This window comes from Schistocerca nitens, chromosome 9 (genome assembly GCF_023898315.1).
Source record: "Schistocerca nitens isolate TAMUIC-IGC-003100 chromosome 9, iqSchNite1.1, whole genome shotgun sequence".
Classification (NCBI taxonomy): domain Eukaryota; kingdom Metazoa; phylum Arthropoda; class Insecta; order Orthoptera; family Acrididae; genus Schistocerca; species Schistocerca nitens.
In genome coordinates this window covers 426310298-426332481 of record NC_064622.1, presented here as the reverse complement: position 1 = coordinate 426332481, position 22184 = coordinate 426310298, and the positions used below count along the sequence as shown (strand labels likewise).

Sequence of the window (22184 nt, the reverse complement as noted above, 5' to 3'; positions counted from 1 at the left end):
CGTAGATCAGTACGTGAATGGGATAGGGCTTAAGGTGTATGTAGATGGAAACGTAGGGCGTATTTAGATGTCAACAGAAACTGGTTTCTGATGTGGGAGAGTAGTGTAGCAAAATAGGCGTGGAACTGAGGATGGCGTGGGGCATGGTTCACGTCGCGTGTTGGGCTCGTTACCTTGCGGTTGCCTGCGGCCTGTTGTAAATCGCTGGAAAGCTGTAATAAGTGCCTCAGACGAGCTGGCTCCAGCATCGGACGAGTTCGGGTAGTACCACGCCCTGTGGTGGCGGGGAAAGGAAAGTAAAAGCTGTCGTACGCAAAGCAACTCTAAACACTGCACTTGCGTGAACGTCTTGCCCGAGGTGATGAAGTCTGCTTTTTGGAGAGTGTGAAATCATATCTTGATACAGGACGGAATAATTCATGGTATTACAACACACACACACACACACACACACACACAAAGGCATGCACGTGCACACAAACAGTGCATGCACCATGTAGGCTTCCGCCACAGGAATCCTGTACAGCAATATTGCTCGGGGATGAGATGATGTGATGAAACTGTCAACGTTTATTCCAAGCGGCATTTGTCAGCATACGTTATTCTTTGACATTGTCAGTGGGCATATACGCGATCTGTTGATTTTAAACAAGCGTGGATAAAAGTCCTACGTCAACATCGCAAATTTTCTTTCCTGATTACCGGTTTCGGCTCATTACTGAGTCATTTAGATCAATAAAAATTGATGTTCTGCGTGTGATACACGTTAACATATCGTCGTATTTAATTTTTACTTATTTACTTTTTACTGAAAATCTTACTTAAACAACTACGATTTTCACTTTAGAATTTTTTTTATTTAACTAGGGTGACTTAACTCTAAGAAAAATACGATGATGCGTAATTAGTGTTACACACTAAACAACATTTTAGATTGGTCTTAAGGTAGCTCAGTAATGAGCCGAAACAGGTAATCATCAAAGAGAATTTACGACCTTGACGTAGGATTCTTATCCACACATGATCTACCAGGATAACCAGTGTTTTGTCGTTGGTGCTTGATTTTCACTTTTGGATTCGATGATGATATCCTTCTCCCTTGATCCTGTCATCACAATATGACAGGATTCCCTGTCATTTTCAACTGAATGTATAAGGATTTAATTATATAAAGTAGCAATCCCATATCGCAAATCTTAGGAATTCTGAAACCTCATCTGAAACGTCGGTAGTTTTATACCACATGATGACGCGTTCACACACCCGGAAGAATTTTATTGAAACACATACATATGAAAAAAAATCACATCTGAACGACACATTTTGTAACTAAAAATAAAGCAGAGGTGTCAGATGGCCACATTCAGAAAGGTATAGGGCCGGAAATAAAAGGTCACCAGTTTTTCACATGTTACAAGCAATTTCAAAAACAGTGAAATGTATACGCAATTTGTATATACAGGGTGTTCGGAAATTCCCGTTACAAACTTTTAGTATTTGTAGAGGGGAGTGAGTACATAATAGTATGAACAGGATTCCACGTCCGTAAACATAACATTTCCTTTCTGCGACGTTTCAATTCAGATGTTTAACTCATTCACTTCTGCTTAAGTAAGTGAATTAGCCGTGGTGCAGTAAAATTAATAGGTAACAATTCGAAAGGAAACGTAACGAGACTCCATTTATCGCTTAAGCACAATTGTTTGTGTTCACACTTGTATTATGTGATCAAAAGTACCCGGACACCTGGATGAAAATGACTTAAAAGTTCGTGGCGCCCTCCACCGGTAATGCTGGAACTCAATATGGTGTTGGCCCACCCCTTACCCTAGATGACAGCTTCCACTCTCGCAGGCATACGTTCAGTCAGATGCTGGAAGGTTTCTTGGGGAATGGCAGCCCATTCTTCACGGAGTGCTGCACTGAGGAGAGGTACCGATGACAGTTGGTGAGGCCTGGCACAAAGTCGGCATTCCAAAACATCCCAATACTGTTCTGTAGGATTCAGGTCAGGAATCTGTGCAGGCCAGTCCATTACAGGGATGTTATCGTCGTGTAACCACTCCGCCACAGGCCGTGCATCATGAACATGTGATCGTGTTGAAAGATGCAATCCCCTTCTCCGAATTACTCTTCAACAATGGGAAGCAAGAAGGTGCTTAAAACATCAATGTAGGCCTGTGCTGTGATAGTGCCACGCAAAACAACAAGGGCTGCAAGCCCCTTTCATGAAAAACAGGACCACACCATAACACCACCGCCTCCTAATTTTACTATTGGCACTGCACACGATGGCAGATGATGTTCACCGGGCAGTCGCCATACCCACACCCTGCACATTGTGTACCTTGACTCGCCATTCCACACAGCGTTTTTTCACTGTGCAATCGCCCAGTGTTTACGCTCCTTACACCAAGCGCAGACGCTAGCCAAAAATGAAGTTTTCACTGCTGTATTTGACCACGGACGGCAGTTATGCACCGTCCTCAATACGTTACAACTGTCACCCATGGTCAGGACTGTCTCCTGTGTAATTGTGAGTGCATTCGGACGTGGGTAAATTGTTTGTGTTCGTATGGTGGGTGCTTCCGTAAACAAGGTAGCGGAAGTAGTTGATGCTTCAGGAGGCACCGTACCGGAGATTTATACCACACAGAGAAACCGGCAAGAAATGAATCCTATCACAACTCAGTGCGTGTTGAGTAGCCGTGACAGACAGCCATTGAAGAGGATTGTGACAAAAAATAGAGAAACAGCAGCTGCAATAATATGTGCAGAGCTGAGTACTGTTCTTGCTAACCCTGTCACCACCCATGCAAGTGTCTTCATAAGCAAGGAACTGTAGAGCGAGCTGGAATTACAAAACTACTCATTCATGATGCAAATTCTCGTGAGAAGAAATCGTGGTGTCGAAGCAACAAAACCTTGGCTATGGAGCAAGAGAAGAAAGTCTTTTGGTCGGATGAGTCTTGTTTCACACTGTTTCCAACTCCTGGCCGAGTTTACGTCCCAGGGGTGAAATATGGCTTGGCTTCGGTGATTTTTTGGGCTGTACCATTCTTTGGGCCCCATTGTCGCCCTCCAAGATTGCATTACTGCCAACTATTATGTGACCATTTTCGCTGATCATCGCATGGTACAGTGTTTGTTGCAAGACCCCTGTTCACGCATCTCGCAACGTCCGGGAGTATTTTATAAGGATGAACTGTCACGTCGCCCCTGCCCATCACTGTCATCAGATATCAATGTTATTGAGCCTTTGCGGTCTACTTCCGTCATCCACCTCCATCATTTCCTGAACTATGCACTACTTTGCAGGAAGAATGTTATAGGCTTCCCTTTAAAACCGTGCAGGACCTGTATGTATCCACTCCAATTGGACTGGAAGCCGTTTTAGATGCCAAAGATTTTCCTAAACTGTGCTGTGTCTTTTGTGTATTTTTGCCCAGCCCCTGCACATGCTATATTGTATCACAGGTACGTGACATGAAGTGACGTTGTGATGCTTTTCCGGCAGGTCGTGGACGACACTAGCATGTTGAGCGGTATTGTGACACATGTACGTGACGTGATGTGACGTGATGTGATGTGACGTTGTGGTGATTAATTTGCAGGTACTGGGCGACACAAGCGTGCTCAACGGCATGATGTACATGCTGTATTGTAACACATGTACGTGACGTGACGTGACGTGATGTGACGTTGTGGTGCTTAATTTGTAGGTCCTGCGCGGCACTAGCGTGCTCAATGGCATGATATATGTGCTATATTGTAACACATGTACGTGACTTGACATGACGTGATGTGACGTTTTGGTGCTTATTTTGCAGGTGCTGGGCGGCACTAGCGTGCTCAACGGCATGATGTACATGCGCGGCAGCAGGAAGGACTATGACGAGTGGGCGGCGTTCGGCAACCCCGGCTGGGGCTACCAGGAGGTGCTGCCATACTTCCTCAAGTCGGAGGACAACCTGCAGGCGCACTTGATGGACCCCGGCTACCACGGCGTCGGCGGCTACCTCACAGTCACCCAGTTCCCGTACCACCCGCCTCTCTCACACTCCATACTGCAGGTATGTCACTCGTGGGCATCTGGAAGAAAGAACATAAAGTTACCGTCGACATCCAGGTTATTAGGGACGAATTACAAGCTTCAACTAACAAGAATGTAGGTGGATGTTCCATCCTGGTAAACGTCCGTGAATTATAAAAAAGATAGAAGTAAAACAAAATTACCTCAACACGACGTCAGCTCCACTGTTCTCGAATGCGAATTTCAGTGTGTTAAAACCGCCATCGTTCGGGACACACAAACAACGGAACGCAATAAGTTTCTATGGTTCGCTGATGAGTCAAATATAAATACAACAAACTATCGGTCTCGACTTCAACTATCGTTTAATTATTCTGGTGACTGGCGTCCGTAAAAAATGATAACCTTCGGATCCATAGCCCCTTCGTGATGTGTGGAGCTAGTACATATAACTGCTGTATGTACAAAAAGATAGCAGTCAACAACTTTCGATACGTACGGCAGGTCCGTGTACCGGCTCCCAACGTCACCTAGGAATTACTGGTCTGAAGATGGTCGTGTTTGACAGGAAATGTTTGCCAGAATAAATAAATAATTGTTGCGATCTAGTTTGTTTTTGTTATCCTGCTCAAGAAGATCACTATCCGTTTCAGTATACCTTCAAATGTAAATATCAATTGCGCTTTACACCGCTGTTTCCTGTGATACAAGGAAAGCATAGTTCTTAACATTCATAAGCGTTGATACTATGCTGTTGACGCCGGCCGCGGTGGTCTCGCGGTTCTAGGCGCGCAGTCCGGAACCGTGCGACTGCTACGGTCGCAGGTTCGAATCCTGCCTCGGGCATGGATGTGTGTGATGTCCTTAGGTTAGTTAGGTTTAGGTAGTTCTAAGTTCTAGGGGACTAATGACCACAGCAGTTGAGTCCCATAGTGCTCAGAGCCATTTGAACCATTTTTATGCTGTTGAGTTAGCTGGCAAAACTAGGAACTATAAGAACAAGTATCAAGAAATTTTCACGAAAGCTTACCAAGATACCACCTGTGTTTCCATTAATTACGAAATTGTCTGACGGAATAGACATCTTATTCAATGGCTTTCTAATCTACTTTTCTACTACATAGTGTTCAAGAAGAAAGAAAAAAGTAGCGGATGAATGGAAGTGTAGTATACAAAATCACCTGTTTCACTGTGTATCGTATTATAGAAGGGAAGGAGGAAAATCAGCCCGCATTGAGCAGAAAGGAAATCAGAGACACTGGAAGGAAGGAAGAAAAGCGCTTAGCGTCGAGTCGATATTGAGGTCAATAGGGACAGAATACAATCCTTTCCAAAGGCACCATCCCAGAATTTGCATTAAAAGGTTCAGGGAAAGTAAAACCTAATTCTATTATAGCAATCAGGTATTGAACCGCAGTCCACCAGAGAGCGAATCTGCAGATTTTAACTCGAGATTATTCTCTATTTTTGTCAAATGGTAGCACTAGTACTGTATTTGTATTACGGAAAAATGAAAATTATTAGCTAGTAATAACAGAAAATATTTTGATAGTGAGCAGATATTTTATCCACATTACAATTAATTGCCCCTACTCGAATTCACACATACGACAAAGACGAATCTTCAAGACTCGTCTAATACCCATTTAAAACAATGGTATAATCTACATTATAAATATTTTTGCGTACAGTACATGTCTTTAACGTGAACTTACTTTATTGCTGGACAATAAGCAAAATCGTTCCACATAATCAGCATCACATATCAGCAGCAGTAAAACACGTCGATCCTGTAAGAAGTAAACATAAGTTCTCAGTGGTTTGTAATGTGACCATTGCTGCCCACTGTTTACTTAAATGAACGGAGAAATAACGCTGATAGCTCTCTGATCCTGTCCTAGAACGCCGCAGTTGTGTACACGAATCATGTATCATTAGAAAGGATCACAACTGTCGGACGACAACTCGTGTTTGTAGTGTATTTACGTTGTAAACATTTTTTACTTATGTACCTTCCTCTCGTAATGTTTGAAATGAGTCTTTATACCTACTCCTCCCGGTCATTTTATGTAAAGAGCAGATGAGACATTTTCTCCCTTAACAGCAACTATTCACCTATACTGTCCTTAGAGCGACAAAGAGCCTTCACAGACTAATTTGCCAAGATGAAGACATTTTCAAGGAAGAAAACTGAGCAAACGACAGTGGCCCCTTGTGTATTGTGTATTGAATCGAAGACCTGGAAACGATGGAGAGGCTTCGTCCCGTCGTCGCCCTCAATGGTTCGCAGCCCCACAACAGGCCACAGAGGTCCACCCACCTCACCACCGCCCTACACCGATCTCAGGGTTATTGTGCGGTTCGGCCCCCAGTGGAACACTCCCCTGCGCCCTCCCCATCGGAACATCTCATACCAGACGAGTGTAACCCCGATGTTTGCATGGTAGAGTAATTATGGTGTACGCGTGCGTGGCGACCAATGTTTGCGCAGCAATCGCCGACGTAACAGTGGCCCCTTGGTCACACACATCAGAGAAAAGAAATTTGAATTTTTACTTTTCAAATAAGAATAAAAAAATATAACTGTAAATGAAATGCTTTTCAGGATTTTTTTTTTTTTTACACTAATGCAGGTGATTGGTATGAGATATTAGAGCATTCTTTTAGCAGGTGACACTAAGATTCAGAACACTTGGCTGCGATCTGGGATGGCCTTCACAAGGGAAAAATGACAACAGAATCATTCACACTTCAATAACAATGATAAAAATTTATTTAATAAAACTATACAGCAAAAGATGTTTACGTCTACCTCTACGTGATTAATGTGCTATTCACTACAAAGTGTGTGGCAGAGGGTTTTAATGAACCACCTTCAAGCTGTCTCTCTACCGTTCTACTCTCGAACGGCGCGCGGGAAAGACGAATTTCCCTTTTTAATTCAAAAAAGGATCAATGTACTGAAACCATTAAACCATCAGAAGGAATTAGTACCAAAACACTTCTTTAGAGGTTCTATTCTATAACTTTACACTAACTCAGCCAGACGAGAGTATCTTTATTTCAAGGTCATCATTTTATTTCGAAAACGTGAAATTAATTAATGTGACATATTGAAAAAATTAACATAAAAATTGGAATTAAATAACTTGATAGAAACATGTACGAATTAAAATTTTTACGTCTTAAAACTTTGGAATTAAATAAATTGGTAAAGGAATTATTCAAACGTGAATCACCAAAATCTGAGCTGAATACAATCATGCAGTGCATAAAACATCTGGTTAAATTATACAGGCTCATTACGGAGCAGCGGTAACTTTGCCGCCAAGACGAATTTCGACACAACGGCTCGAGGTACAACGGCCAGGCCCGCCTGCCGAAGCAAGCTAACAGCCGCCCTGGTCAGATAAGGCAGTACAGAAATCTGTAACAGACTAAAACTGTGAATAGATTATTCAGTTACTGGTCAAATACCGCACAAACCAATAAACAAACAGAAAGACAGGCCAAGTAGGAGCTGCGTGGAAGAAAAAGAAACCAGGGTCAGCCAAAAAAAGGTCAGTTCTAACAGAGGATTTGCTTGGTTCTTCTCAATACCAAACGCATAAAATTTCGTTAAGCATTACTAAAACTGAAAAAAAAAACTTTGGCTTAATTTGAATTCATTACGTAAAACTCATAGGTTATTTTGCAAAAAATGGCTCTGAGCCCTATGTGACTTAATATCTGTTGTCATCAGTCCCCTAGAACGTAGAACTACTTAAGCCTAACTAACTTAAAGACACCACACACATCCATGCCCAAGGCAGGATTCGAACCTGCGACCGTAGCGTCGCGCGATTCCAGACTGAAGCTCGTAGAACCCACAGCGGCCGGCGGTTATTGTGCACCATGCCACGCTATCGAGAGGTTAAACAGCCGCTTTTCCACAACTAGCACCAAGATTAAAATTACGGCTCAGGAGAAATTTCAGGACGCCGCTGCTAAAAAGGCGAATAGGTTAAAATTATCAGGTCTTCAAATTAACGGCCGTTGCAGCAAAAGAAATAGTAGAGAGCAGGAAGTTCAGCTTCCGAAACTGCTTACAAATAAAGCGGCTTTGCTCTCACACCCATGAGCTCACGAAGTAACAGGAATAGGGAGAGCTTAATCGCTCAGGCAACTTACGCTTTGGCCGATCTTGTGCAGCGACCAGTATCGCGAAGGCAAACAGTAACCACCGCGAATGCTCCCTACCGTTCCCCGGACGTTGGTTATCGCGTATCGGCATTAACCGAACTACAAGACTTATAAGCGGCCGTGGGAAGAACTCCGAGAAATTCTTAGCGTCCTAGGGCTTCAAACTTATGTATCTCTCCATCTACTAACAGAGATATACGCAAAAACAAACTGATATCCAACAAAATAACTGATTGTGAGCAAACTAGGTACCGTTAGAGAGTTGGAAAAACCATCGTAGGCTTCTGTAATTGAACGTAGACTGCTTTTGGCCAGTTAAGGCCGTATCCGCAATGGCTGTACGTTAGATGTGTTGCTTGCCTGTCGAGTGTTACTTCGTAATGATCACTTCCTTTCAACGAGCGGTCAGTGCCTTACTATATTTGCCTAAAACCGGAAGCGGTCAACCGACTAGAAACCGACCGAGGAGTGGGTAACCTACGGAACATTTGTGTTCTTCATAGTTATCCTCCTACCTGTTACTTAAAATTAAAAAGTGTTTATAGCAAAATTGGAATTGTCAATGTTCAGGTTTTATTCGAAAATTGTAAATTTGTAACTTAAAACAGTAGTAAAAATAAAGAAAACAATACAGATCATAAAAAGCTATAAAACACAGTTTCCTCAACAGAAGGGTAAAATATAAATCCCAGCAAAACAAAAATATATAAACATCGCTTCAATACTCACGCAAAACACGTTTCTGTTATTCATAAACAACTTTTACATTTATCAATAATAACAAGAAACTGTTGCCATTGAGTACAAAACAACTACAATAATTATTTATCTTTTTATGTTTGTGCATGTAGACTGTATTTGCATCAAAAGTAATTACTTTGGTTATATGTAAATGCAGACGTTACCAATCAACTAATTTTCATTACTAAAAGAAATGAAGTTTATGTTCTATAAGGACATAAAATACGCAATGGAGCAACACCGAATGATATGCGGTTCTAATTATGTAATAAACAAACAACCAAAAAAAACAAAGCGATGTGGTTGGCTCCAATTCACATTCATTTACGTTTCTTTCTCTACCAATTCTACCAATACTGCCGGTAATTCTACCATTTTATTACATCTATGTGCTGTACCAAAGCTACCTAACCGTAGTTTTGGTAGAGGGCAACAACATACTGTTGATCGACGTCAGTCCTATAAATGTCTGTTGTAGTCCATCCATGATGTTGACGCAGCATGGTTGCACTTCTCGGGTTACGTAAACTCGCAAAACAACCGACATTTGAGCTCTGCAAATCTACATCTGTTACGTTAAGAACATGTGCGTGATGTCGAAACAGGTATATACATATATATATATATATATATATATATATATATATATATATATATATATATATATATATATATATGTGTGTGTGTGTGTGTGTGTGTGTGTGTGTGTGTGTGTGTGTGTGTGTGTGTGTGTGTGTGTGTGGATATCAGTTAATGCAACAAGAATTATTAGCCCGGTCTTTTTCCACTAAAACGCAACTTCTGAATAACTTATGTTGCAATCTTTCTTCTAAGAAATTACGACATGTTTATTTCATACAGGAAAATGAAAACACTTATCTCCTACGCGTCTAGCGTATTTTTTATAATAGAAACTACCATTGTCACTTCTTTTTAATGTTTATGCTTGAGCACATCTGAGTGCTGTCGCAACAGTCTGAAGGGCTTGGACAGCTTTCCAAGGAAGCAGTTAACACATTTAGTATGAATGAAACCTACACACCACGTGCCAAAGTCAGAGGAATAAATCGGTGCTTATGTGGCAATCGAACCCTACTTTCCCAGTATAGGGTGCCACGTAACGTCAGATGCACGCGTGCGCCGACCCAGAGATACCCTTTCCCATGAAAAAATATCGTGTGTTATTTGGTAAAATGTGTATTACACGTTTCAGTCATTACAGACAATTATCGTTTAATGCCACACGCTACATTTCGATACGTCCCGCCTCGGATACGCGTTATGCAAACATTTAAAAAACATTCTGACACTATCACATGGGATTAGCTCTAGACGCAGATATAAGAGGTACCCAGATTTCGTGATGGATGGGGGTAGGCGGGGGCTAGGGGAGGGGAATAAGAGACTCATCACCTTGCATGTTGTCCGCCCGTGGTAGCTGAGTGGTCGACGCGACGGAATGTCATACCTAACGGCCCGGGTTCGATTCCTGGCTGGGTCGGAGATATTCTCCGCTCAGGGACTGGGTTTATGTTGCCCTTATCATCGTCAATTCATCCCAATCGACACGCAAGTCGACGAAGTGGCGTCAACTTGAAACAGTTGCACCAGGTGAACGGTCTACCCGACGGCATTTCCATTTCCATTACCTTGCATGTTTAGTCTCTTCGAATCATTTCTCAGCAGCTAGCTCATATCTTTCATGACAATCAGTTTCGTTTTACGATGAGTAATGGTACCAGAGAGGCAGTTCTGTCTTTGCGGTTGTGAGTGGAAGCAAGACTGAAGAAAAATCGAGACACGTTCAAAGGATTTGGTGACCTAGAAAAAGCGTTCGACAGTTAAAAATGGTACAAGATATTAAAAATGCTGACAAAAATAGGGGCAAGCTATAGTCAAAGATGGTTAACACACAATATCTATGGCAACCAAGAGGGAACAATAAGTGTGGGAGGCCGAGAACGAAGGGGTCGAATTAAAAAAGGTATAATACAGGGGGGCACTATTTCGTCCCTAATGTTCGGTGTATACAGCGAAGAAACAATGACGGGAATAAATTAAAGGCTCAAGAGTGGAATAAAATTCAGAGTAAAATGATATCAGTGATAAGATTCGCTGATGACATTGCTAACCTCAGTGAAAGCGAAAAGGAATTACAGGATCTATTGAACGGAATAAACAGTCTAATGAATACAGAATACGGATTGAGAGTAAATCGAAGAAAGACGAAAGTAATGAGAAGTAGAAGAAATGAGAACAGTGAGAAAACATCATAATTAATCATGAATTGGAGTTAAGGAGTTCTCCTACCTAAGCATCAAAATAATCCAGGACGGACAGGGCAAGAAGGATATGAAAAGCAGATTATAACTGGCTAAAAGAGCATCCCTATCCAAGAGAAGTTTGTTGGTATCAGGTAGTGGACTTAATATGAAGAAGAAATTTCTGAGAATGTACGTTTATTAGAGCACAGCATTTTGTGATAGTAATATGTGGACTGTAGGAAAACTGCAACAGAAGGGATTCGAAGTATTTGAATAATGTTAGGTGGACTGAGTAGATAAGGAATAAGGACGTTCTCTGCATAATCGGAGAGCAGAGAGATATATGGAAAACACTGACAAAAAGAAGGGATAGAATGATAGTAGATGTGTTAAGACGTCATGGAATAACTAGAGCGAATTGCTGAGAGTAAAAACGGCAAAAGAAGGCAGAGATTGGAATATCTCCAGCAAATATTGGAGGACGTATGTTGGAGGCGCTACTCTGAGATGAAAAAATGTTGGTACAAGAGAGGAACTTGTGACGGTCCGCATCAACCCATCAGAAGACGGGTGACTCAAAAAATCAGGAGCAGCCTACTCTAAATCTGCAAACTCATATATGTGTAGCCCGCAAGTCACTGTAAAATGCGTGGCGGAAAAGTATTGATACTAACTAAAAAATCCTTACCGTCTCTCCCTCTCCCTCCCTATCTCTCTCCCCACTCTCTCTGTCTCTCGCTCTCTCTCCCTCTCTCTCTCCCTCTCTCTCTCTCTCTCTCTGTCACACACACACACAACACACACACACACACACACACACACACGTGCGCACGCGCGGAAACATGGTTGTGACCCAACTCATGATACGTTCTGCGATTTCCGTAATATAAATTATTGCTAAAAATCTTGACGAAGTTAAAGGTGACTAAGTAACAACATCTGCACTCGGTACCATCTTCATATCTTCCGACCACGAACGTTTCTTGAACCTGCTCTGTCGCATCATATTTCAAAATAACTTCTCGATTGCGGCGTCTCATCGGCTGGTTAGAAAGTTGTGGTCGCTGCTAGGTCTCGTTTCGCTACACTGAGCGGCATGTAGCGTGCCTCAGGAAGTTGACATGGCCCAGTTGATAAACCAGTCTAATAGCGTGTACCTTGTGCAGATCTCGATGAAATAATTGGCGTAGCACGGCAGCCTCTATTTGTAGTCATTTTTTCATTGCAGTCGAAAGTGGGACGTTGGAATGTGACTGCTCGAGAATTGCATGGTATTTTTCTCTACAAAATGTTGGGTGGAAACCAGGGACAGTATAGTTTTCATGCGACTAAACTTTGTATATTTCCCTATTTGCTACGAGCGAGTAATTTATCCCTAAAGTAAATATTGCCTCATTACCTGATTTGTCTTCAGATTAAGGCAGAACGAAATTGGCTTAGAAGTTTTTCGCAGTGGAGTAAACGAATAAAATTTTCTTGGTGTTGAACTCGCGTCATCTTTGAACTGGAAACGAAGGATTGGAAGAGATTCACAACCCTTAATCGTCATGAGCTGTACTTGATTATAACACGAAAATACGCATGAGACTGAATATAGCGCAAAAGTGCCAATGAAATATGTCAACAATTTGCGACTCTCGAAGTATTAATTTTCTAAGAAGAGTCCAGTTGTTACTGCTATGGTGTAATCATTCCGTTGTCCAGGATTTTACTTTGAAACAAACGGAACATTGTCAGACATTTTAGAGGAGTGCTGCAGTGCATTTCATTGCCGGACTGTGTACGTCGGTAAATTGAGCCACAACGGCTGCGTGTACAACACAGCATGTATACAGGATCGGACCGGATCTCCACGTGACTGTCATTGCTTGTTCCCATGATCGTAAACAAGTGTCCTCCAGCAAGAGTATGACGCAGTCTCCACCATCATACACTATTTTTTCGTTGCTTAGGGTGTGTCCTCCCATTTTTAAGGCCCAGCTCTGATTTTCATCTTATCAATCAAATTATTTATTAGCAACATTTGTTGTTACTGCATCACGCCTTCTTTCTCACACCAAAAAGGACTGCCGATTATATAACTTTTCTGAGAATTTCTTTTATGCCAACAACACAAGCTGTACTTCACAGCGTTATTATGTCTACGAACGACTTTACCTAAACTGCCGAATACTATCTACTTGAAACTACAGTGATATTACTTGAATACCTTCTCACACTGTAACTCGATCTACATAAGGAACAAGTTCTAGGGAACTGATGACCTCAGAAGCTAAGTCCCATAGTGCTCAGAGTTATTTCCATTTGAACCTTTTCTTTCTTTCTTTTTTTACATAAGGAACGACATTACTAATTCCAGCACGTCGTTAATTTTCAGGTTGTTCAGTGTCGCGTAAGGAGACACTAGTATATAAGGCTACTCAAAAAGTTTCCTACTGATTGCGTTGTTGCAGCTTATATGCATCGTAGCACGACTTTGATACTGGAATATAAGCACCGACGCTTGAGCAAGACTTTATTGTGGCATTCGTGTCTTTACGGCGTGCGGGAGGTAAATGCAGAAACATGAAGTATGGCGGCGTTATTACCAAATGCATCCAAACAGGACCAATGTGCTGTTATTCTTTTCTTGGCTGCCGCGCGGGGTAGCCGCGCGGTCTCGGGCGCCTTGTCACGGTCCGTGCGGATCTCCCAGTCGGAGGTTCGAGTCCTCCCTCGGGTATGAGTGTGTGTGTTGTTCATAGTGTAAGTTAGTTTAAGTTAGATTAAGTAGTGTGTAGGTTTAGGAACCAATGACCTCAGCAGTTTGGTCCCATAAGACCTACCACAAATTTCCAAATTTTCTTGGCTGCCGCAGGACAGACACCGGTAGACATCCATCGGACAGTGAAAAATATCTATGGGACAGCATGTATGCCTAAAAGCACATTCGTGGAATGGTGCGTGACGCGTCCCCAAATCGCAAATTTCGTATCGCAGAAATTACGCCTATCGTCCTGTTCTCTCCTAATGCGGTTCTCAGGCATCCGTTCCCTTAAAAAACATCTTGAAGAGTCGACGATTCCTGGTCGGACTAGATTGTGCAGAAGGTTGTTACGGACTTCTTCACGCAGCTGGACACTGAAGTTAACAAAACGGATACATACAACATGGTGCATCGTTGGGATGATTGCCTCAATGCTCACTGCGATTTCTTCTGATTGGCATGCCGATTGTGGGCTGTGCAGTCATCTAACGGAAACCTTTTGGTCGTCCCTTGTGATAGTTGAAATGACTGGTTCCTTCACACACACATATACATAGGGTTTCAGGCTCATGCTCTCAAAAGTTAATCAACTGTATGCTACAAACAGACGATCATGTTTGATTAAAGAACGTATTAATTTTAATGATTAATAGAAACTACCTCGGCTGTGTTAAAACACACTTATTGTGTTACGGCCGGTTTCGTTCGCTGAACATCTGCAGTTAGTTGTACTAACGTCCGTTAGTTGTACTAACGTCATGACATTCAACGAACGAAACCGATCGTAACACAATAAATGTGTAATAATATGACTGAGGTGGTTTTTATTCATCATTGACATTAGTGTCAGCTGTGGCGCTCAACGTGATTAAGGTCATTTATTTTAACGTGTCATTAGTGAGTTATTCGGATGAAATGTGCGTTAGAAGGGCCTGAAAGCAGGTGATCGTGTAGTCTGCCCAGAGCCTCATTACAAGCTTCATACCTCTGCAGCAATTTCAGAAAGTTATACTGGGTATCGTAGGATGCGATGTCAAAGCAGGCGAAGCCGCTAGCACACATCGGGTCCATTGTGCCTCAAAGACATCAACATTGGAAAGAGCTGGAGCTCCAGTCATGCTGGAACAAGAGGATTTTCTCCACAGTAAGAAATCTTGCTCACACTTTTCTCACACTAAAAGGTAAGGATTTCTCTATGAATGTATTTTAACATATTTTTCATTTCTCCCATACCTCAAAGCTGCCCAATTTATTAGCTGCCTTCGACTAGCAGTTTCATTGTTGAAATATCTATTCCCGCAAAAAGAACAGAAACATGACCTGGGGGCAACCCTACCACGTCTGGTCGGGCAATGGCATTTGGAAGCGCTTTTCCTGTCTCATCTAAAGGCTGCAGTCAACTAGGACGCCTCCTTGGCCGACAGATCACAGCGTCGGTAAAGTACAGTACGGGTACAGTGGTGTGGTTGTCTCCTAATGCTCTCAGAAACGACTGGAACAGTTTCGTCGACTTTCGTTTCACCCTATCATGTAATCAAGTGAATGAGTTCAACTAATTAATACAGCCTGACGTGTAGTCAACACCAAATGGAAACGAACACCGAAGTTTCGGAAGCAAAGCAACATCTACCTACTAACTGATTCAGTACTTGTACGTTAGTGCGAAAACACTACGTATTGTCCCCATTTATGTAATTAAGGTATGCTTAACACGTGGTCTTTACTGCAAAGATATGCATTAAAAAATAAATAAAATAATTGTCTAAGAGAAAAATGATACGCACTATATCTGATTATTTACATTAAACTGAAAAATAGTGTATCGTTGGAAAATAAGTAACAGGGAATATTCTACGCTTATGTTGCTCTGAACTTGCGTAATACTGTGTGAACTGGAGGGATCAGGGATATGGCATAACACGAAATAAAGGTAAGGTATGTAAACGATACTAAGAACATAAACCACACTTTAAACCCATTAAACAATAGATACAAAGTTGTAACAACATAGAATCAACGATACATAAATGCAGTAAAGAAATACACAGAGTTCAGGAGGTAGGAGGACCTAGTTCAGAAATCTTACTCTTGCAAGTCTCTCTCTTACAAAATATCATTAAGAGAAAAGAACTATCGTTTGCACTATGTGCATGCATTATACTCGCAGACATATTCTTAGAACCGAAGAAGGGAAAAAAATAATACTCTTCCTTATCAGTAGCGTCAGTATGTAAGTGACAGTAGAATGGCTGACCAAGGAGATGATTAATCTTTCTAAGTGATATTCTAAGGGAGATAACGTGACAAATTAATTGCCTTTGTCGACAAGCAATGCTTCATTCTCGAAGAAAGAGCTTGCCTCCCTGCAAGTCATGCTATGCTTCGGATGTAACCTCCAGGTCAACGTACGGCACATCCTTCATTTCCTCGTCTGCAGACACAGATATGATCTTCTCATACAACTGACTGCATTCCGTATCAGGAGTATCTGTTGTCTGATCAAAGACAAACTTCTTCCGCAGTGCTTATTCCTCAATGTAATGAAAGTGTCGTAGAAATCACATACCGTATTACTATTAGATCTACTGCACTCTTTTAGTTAGCACTGAACAACAGTACACGTTGCTTTACTCGCTTTTGTACAGCTAACGTTAATTATAAACCTGGAACCTTGTAAAGGAACATGTCTCGAGAGGATAAGGAGTCATGTTTATAGTACTTTTTAATTAAGCCATTTCCTGGGGTACTTAAGTTTATTCGCACATCTACAATTTGAAAATAATAAGGTCATTTAAGAGCAAAGGTACATCCAAAAATACATACTTTTTAAAATAAGTTTAAAATAATTATCAAATAAGATGCCTATTATTCTGATAAAACTCCATTTCCAACGCCACAGAATAATGAAGACACTTCTGAACGTTAAGGATCTCTGTGAGATTAAAACTGCAGGTAATAGCTCAAAAAATCAGCCACAGTGCAATCCAAAATAAAGGTGCCTACCACGTATTAAGGAACTTAAAAAAAGAAAAGACAGAAATGTAAAAGCTGAAAGTGAGTAACAATAACATCCGAGTAAGTCACTGAAAAATTAAATTAGTTGCGATTGTAGAAATGCTAAAGAAGAAAAGATGGAGGAAAGTTGTCACGAAATATAAACAAAACTGAAACAAGCACGTCGACACATTAAAAATAACTTTAAGGAGATTAGAACAAGAACAAAAATGATTAAGGAAGTCGAAACAGTGTGAGAAGATGGAAATAATACTCTAAAGGGAATCGCCCCAAGTGGTGGGGCAAGAATGATACAAGCTCGTCAATGAAACTTAAGCAGCTGCATCAGATTTTCGAAAAAGTATAATTATTATGCTTCCCATAAAGACGTGAAAATTTCCACACAATCAGTGTAGTATCATATTCGTCAAAAATAGTCACAAAAGTACTTTATCGAACAATGGAATGAAAATCGGAAATAGATTAGTAAAGGACTAGTTTGATTTTTTGAGAAACAGGGGCACTTGAAGGTCAAAGCTGTAACTCTGCGTTCAGTATTAGATGGCAGACATTTAAATTTAAAAAAAGGTATGACTTGCATAATTAGATTTGATCATCTGTCGAAAAAAAAATCTGTGACCTAGACGTATAATAAAGGTTATTTATATGAAGCTGTTCTGTCCTGTCGATCATAAAGTTCATTAATCTACAACGTTTCGAATTTGGAATTTGTGTACAGTTGACGTTTAACGCTAGCGATACCAACGTATTTTGCATAATCATGTACTACCTCATGCAGCGCCGGGGGTGGGGGGTGGGGGGTGGGGGGATAAGGGGAAGTATGAATGATGAGTACTTTATGAACACCATAAAAAGTTTTAAAAAACACAAATTTCATTAATTGTCGTTGACCTTCATTCACAACATACATTTTAAAGATCTATAGATGTGTAGAAACGGTCTTTAACATCAAAATATGAATACGACAATCATAGTGAAAAGTCGTGTTCTCTACTGAGAGCTCAATTTGTCGGTTAAGGTTATTGAACAAGTTGAAGCAGTTACGGAATCTTTATAATGAATCATTAAAATCAATAAATATTTTTTCAAACTTTTAAGAGGTGGTCTCAAAGCAGCCGCCCTGGTACTGTAAAGGTTAAACGTTAAGCAAATAAAAGACAACATGAACTCAAGTCACCGATGAAACAATACCTTTAACATACAAAAATTCTCTTGTAAAGTAAAAAATCTTAGACTGACGTCTTATTGAATTTCTAAGATTGCAGGTCACGTTACATGGCAGATATCTCGTCATCCGTCTCCAGTCTGTTAAAAACAACCAACTTCCATTGCTCCGAGATACAGATTTAACATATGCGTGGCAAAGATCTTATTACGAAGTTGATATTTCTGTTGAATCAGTTGCTAAGGTAACCGCTGTGGTTTTTGTTATTGGACTGCTACAGTGTGGATAGACTGTAAATAATGTAGCCTTTGTCAAGAAAGCATATCATTCAATTTTCTTATGTTTTAATCACTTCATTGAAACTCCACAATGGCACATCGATGGTGAATAAGGGAAAAACATACAACGCAGCAAAGTAGTTTTTGTGTTGGAAAATATGACTATGTAAGTGCTCCAGTGGTAACATGTGTATGTATATTTTTTCAAACAAAGTTTAGCTTTTTGTCAAATGATATCTCATTTATGGCTCTTGTAAATATGTTGCTACCGACTGTCCCCTTCACGGTATTGCTTTTTCAACGACTTGTATTTCTAGTCATTAGATACGTTAATCTTTAGAAATCGATTATATAGACACGCAGAGATTTACAGATAAATAACCTCGACGGGTGGTAGAACAGTCACATATCCGTAATTTAAAATTAGTTGTATTTGGCTTTAGCCCTCCGAGCAGCGGAATTTTCTTCATGACACGTCGTGGTTAACATATCCAGGATATTGACTTCCAACTTTTCTGTTCTGGTTTGCCGTAACTTATTTCAGCTCCATCACAGTCACATCTATGTTTATATCCTGTGCATCCATCTCCGTAACCTTCCCCCAAACGCATAAAACCTGTGTTCTTGAAGTTCAGTAATCCACAAATTCTTCGTAGAACAAGATGCTGCTATACATTACGAAATTATCCACAAAAAATAAGGATGCGGTATAACAGACTGAAGCAATGCTCGACAGAACAGACGGGAATATACACTTCAATACACACAGGGTGTCCCTCCTAACAGTCGTCAGGCGCATACTCTCTGGTGTTTCAGCAGATATTTGCACTTTTGTTTTAGCATTCTGTAGCTGGAGTCAGTCCAAACAAATAGTAATAATCACATCTTTCAAGCGACGCCAGTGTCAACGGAAAGCGTCAGTTTGTTTCCCGATAGAGACAAAGTGATTTTTAGAGCATAATTCCACGTGCTCCTATAGAGCGGTCCCAGGTTAGCCTAGCCCAATACTTAGTTTGTCGATAGGTACTAACAAGGACAGTAAAGCACGAAGAATAACCAGTACCCCAGCAGCGCCAACACCGCAGTGGCCCGCGATGAATGCTATTGCCACGCAGCAGCGCTACTTAGTCACTGTTGGATTACTGGTTATTCTTCGTGGTATACAGTCCCTGTTAATATGTATCGACAATCTAAATATTGGACTAGACTAATTCGGGAATGCTCTCTCAAATAAACACGTAAAATTCCGATTTAATTTATTGTAATGGCACGCAAATCGTCGCTTTCTGTTGACACTTGGCGTCGCATGAAATACATGACGAGCTACACAATTTCAAAAGCGAAACAGCAAATATCAGCCAAAAGACAGAAGAAAGTGTACTTGACGATTCTTAAGAGAGACACCCGGTACACACAATAGTTCGTGGGCGCAAGCTAGCCGTTTACCCACAACATTGTTAAAGAAACATTTGTAAAAAGAAACACAAAGTACTGTTATTAGAAACTCACGGCACTTGCTATGTGACTCTTTTCCCATCACTGTGCGCCATGTGCCACTTGCTTGTTGTGGTTATGAAAATCTCTATGTGACTAAGTGATTGGTCCGCACAATGGACTAGCATTAAATGTTGTAATGAATACACAAGTTAATAAGAATGCAAGTTATCGTGTTCAACAAGAGCATTCCACTGAGCACCGAAAATTACGAGCTTTGTATGTTGCATTACAAGTAAAGTATACCAGCTACAAAGAAATCAGACAAAAATGGGGTGAGAAAAGTCTGGATCATGAATTACTTACGCTCAGCATAATTTGGCGGTGTCGAACTTAAATGATTTGCATATAATCGCTGCATTAGCAGTGGAGCTGAGATACCATCAACATAGGCCATTTGCTAGGTATACATTCCGATGGGGCCGAACGGTCAGTTTCAGAGTGCCTCAGTAGCAATGTATACGCACACTTTTCAGAGCATTTTGCGTAGGAGATGATAAAGTATCAGCGATTCGGCAAAATTTTAGCTGTTGTGTAGAGACCAAACATGTACTTAAGAGCAAGGAAGCAATATCTTCGAAAATTGAGCATTTGGTAAGTAAATGTTGGTGTGGTAAACGAGAAAACGTGTTGTTATAATAAAGTTTATCGGAATAACAAAATAAGAACTTGAAGTTTCAACATTACAACCTTCATTTGCTGAGATCTTTACTATACGGTAATATTTCAGTCATATATTCGACTTAAAATGTGTTAATTAGAACTATTACATAGAACAGTTCCTGTTTCAAGAAATAAAATGCTTCTTTCATCACGATATGCAAATTGATTCGAATTTTGTCTTTACTACGTAGTTGCAGTTTCCATAGATGAAGGAATGAAGGGACGGATTTTGTGCTGATGATGAGCTATTGCCCGCATCTCGTGGTCGTGCGGTAGCGTTCTCGCTTCCCACGCACGGGTTCCCGGGTTCGATTCCCGGCGGGGTCAGGGATTTTCTCTGCCTCGTGATGGCTGGGTGTTGTGTGCTGTCCTTAGGTTAGTTAGGTTTAAGTAGTTCTAAGTTCTAGGGGACTGATGACCATAGATGTTAAGTCCCATAGTGCTCAGAGCCATTTGAACCATTTTTGATGAGCTATTGGCAGGCTGGGAAGACGAAAGTAACTTTTTGCGAGATCATTGATCACAGAGACGAAACTGTAGAGGAGGAGCAAAAATGATATCATCAACAAACAAAAGTAACATCAAAAGTAGGGACAAATTAGCAGACAAACTGAAAAACATTGTACTACCTCAAAATCAAATAAAACGTGACCAAGTGAGCAGGATATAGAAGCAAACTATCACAGGTGAAGTGAGCATGTTCGCCAAAACATGTCTAGTAGTTTAAAACATAAACCCTGATCTGAGAAAAAAAATTCCGTGGATGTGCATCTGGATCACAGCATTGTATTGAAGTTATACTTGGACTGTGGGGAAATCGGAAAAGAGAGTATCGAAATGTTGGAGATGGAGAATGATGCTGAAAGTTAAGCGGACATAAGAAACGACGAGATTCTTCACAGAACTGCCGGGAAAAGGAACATGTGGAAAACAGTAAATACAAGAAAGGATTGCAAGACAGGAAATGTGTGAAGACATCAGAGAATAACTCTCATGGAACAAGAGGGAGCTTTAGCGGAAATAGCTGGAGAGGCCAGAGATTAGAATGTGTACGACAAGTAATTGAAGACGTGGTAACTTTGAAGAATAATGAATAAAATAAAAAAATCGACGAATTACAACGAATTATCAAGGACAGGAACTAGAGCAGGAAGTATTGTTATTTAAGAATAAAGTATTGCCAACAGTATTTTAACATTTTGTCTGTACTCTGTCTACAGAGTGACTATAAGTTAATGAAAAATTTCATAAGGCTGTTTGTATTAGCTCTTAACACTAGCATCTTTTCTGCCACCACCTCGAAGAAGTTCAGATCTTTCAGACCTAGTTGAAATACACTTGAGGTAAGACCCACGTGTCATTACGAAAGATGCCACAGCCGAATGTTCACCAAACACAATTAGGAATATCCTTACGTTCTCGATGGCTGTCGTACCGTGCCTTTCCGAATCTGATAACGTTACTGGATGCAAAACGTCGTGAACATAAGCATTCCATAAACCAGTACAGGCGAATGTCGAGTTGGTTCAGCCAGTGAGGCCACTGTCGATTTGCTTCCGAATCTTTCTGCGCCGTCTGGTATATCTTGTAAGGCACCTTGTTG

The 22184-nt window shown here is 40.9% G+C and overlaps 1 protein-coding gene across 1 annotated transcript in view; it reads left to right on the top strand.

Annotated features, from left to right (window-relative positions):
- LOC126203159 (glucose dehydrogenase [FAD, quinone]) overlaps positions 1–22184 on the top strand; it is a 509426-nt gene that overhangs the window by 440115 nt on the left and 47127 nt on the right. Inside the window, exon 6 of the mRNA XM_049937401.1 lies at positions 3831–4073. Coding sequence (XP_049793358.1) covers positions 3831–4073 — 243 coding nt within the window. The remainder of the gene's footprint in view (positions 1–3830; positions 4074–22184) is intronic.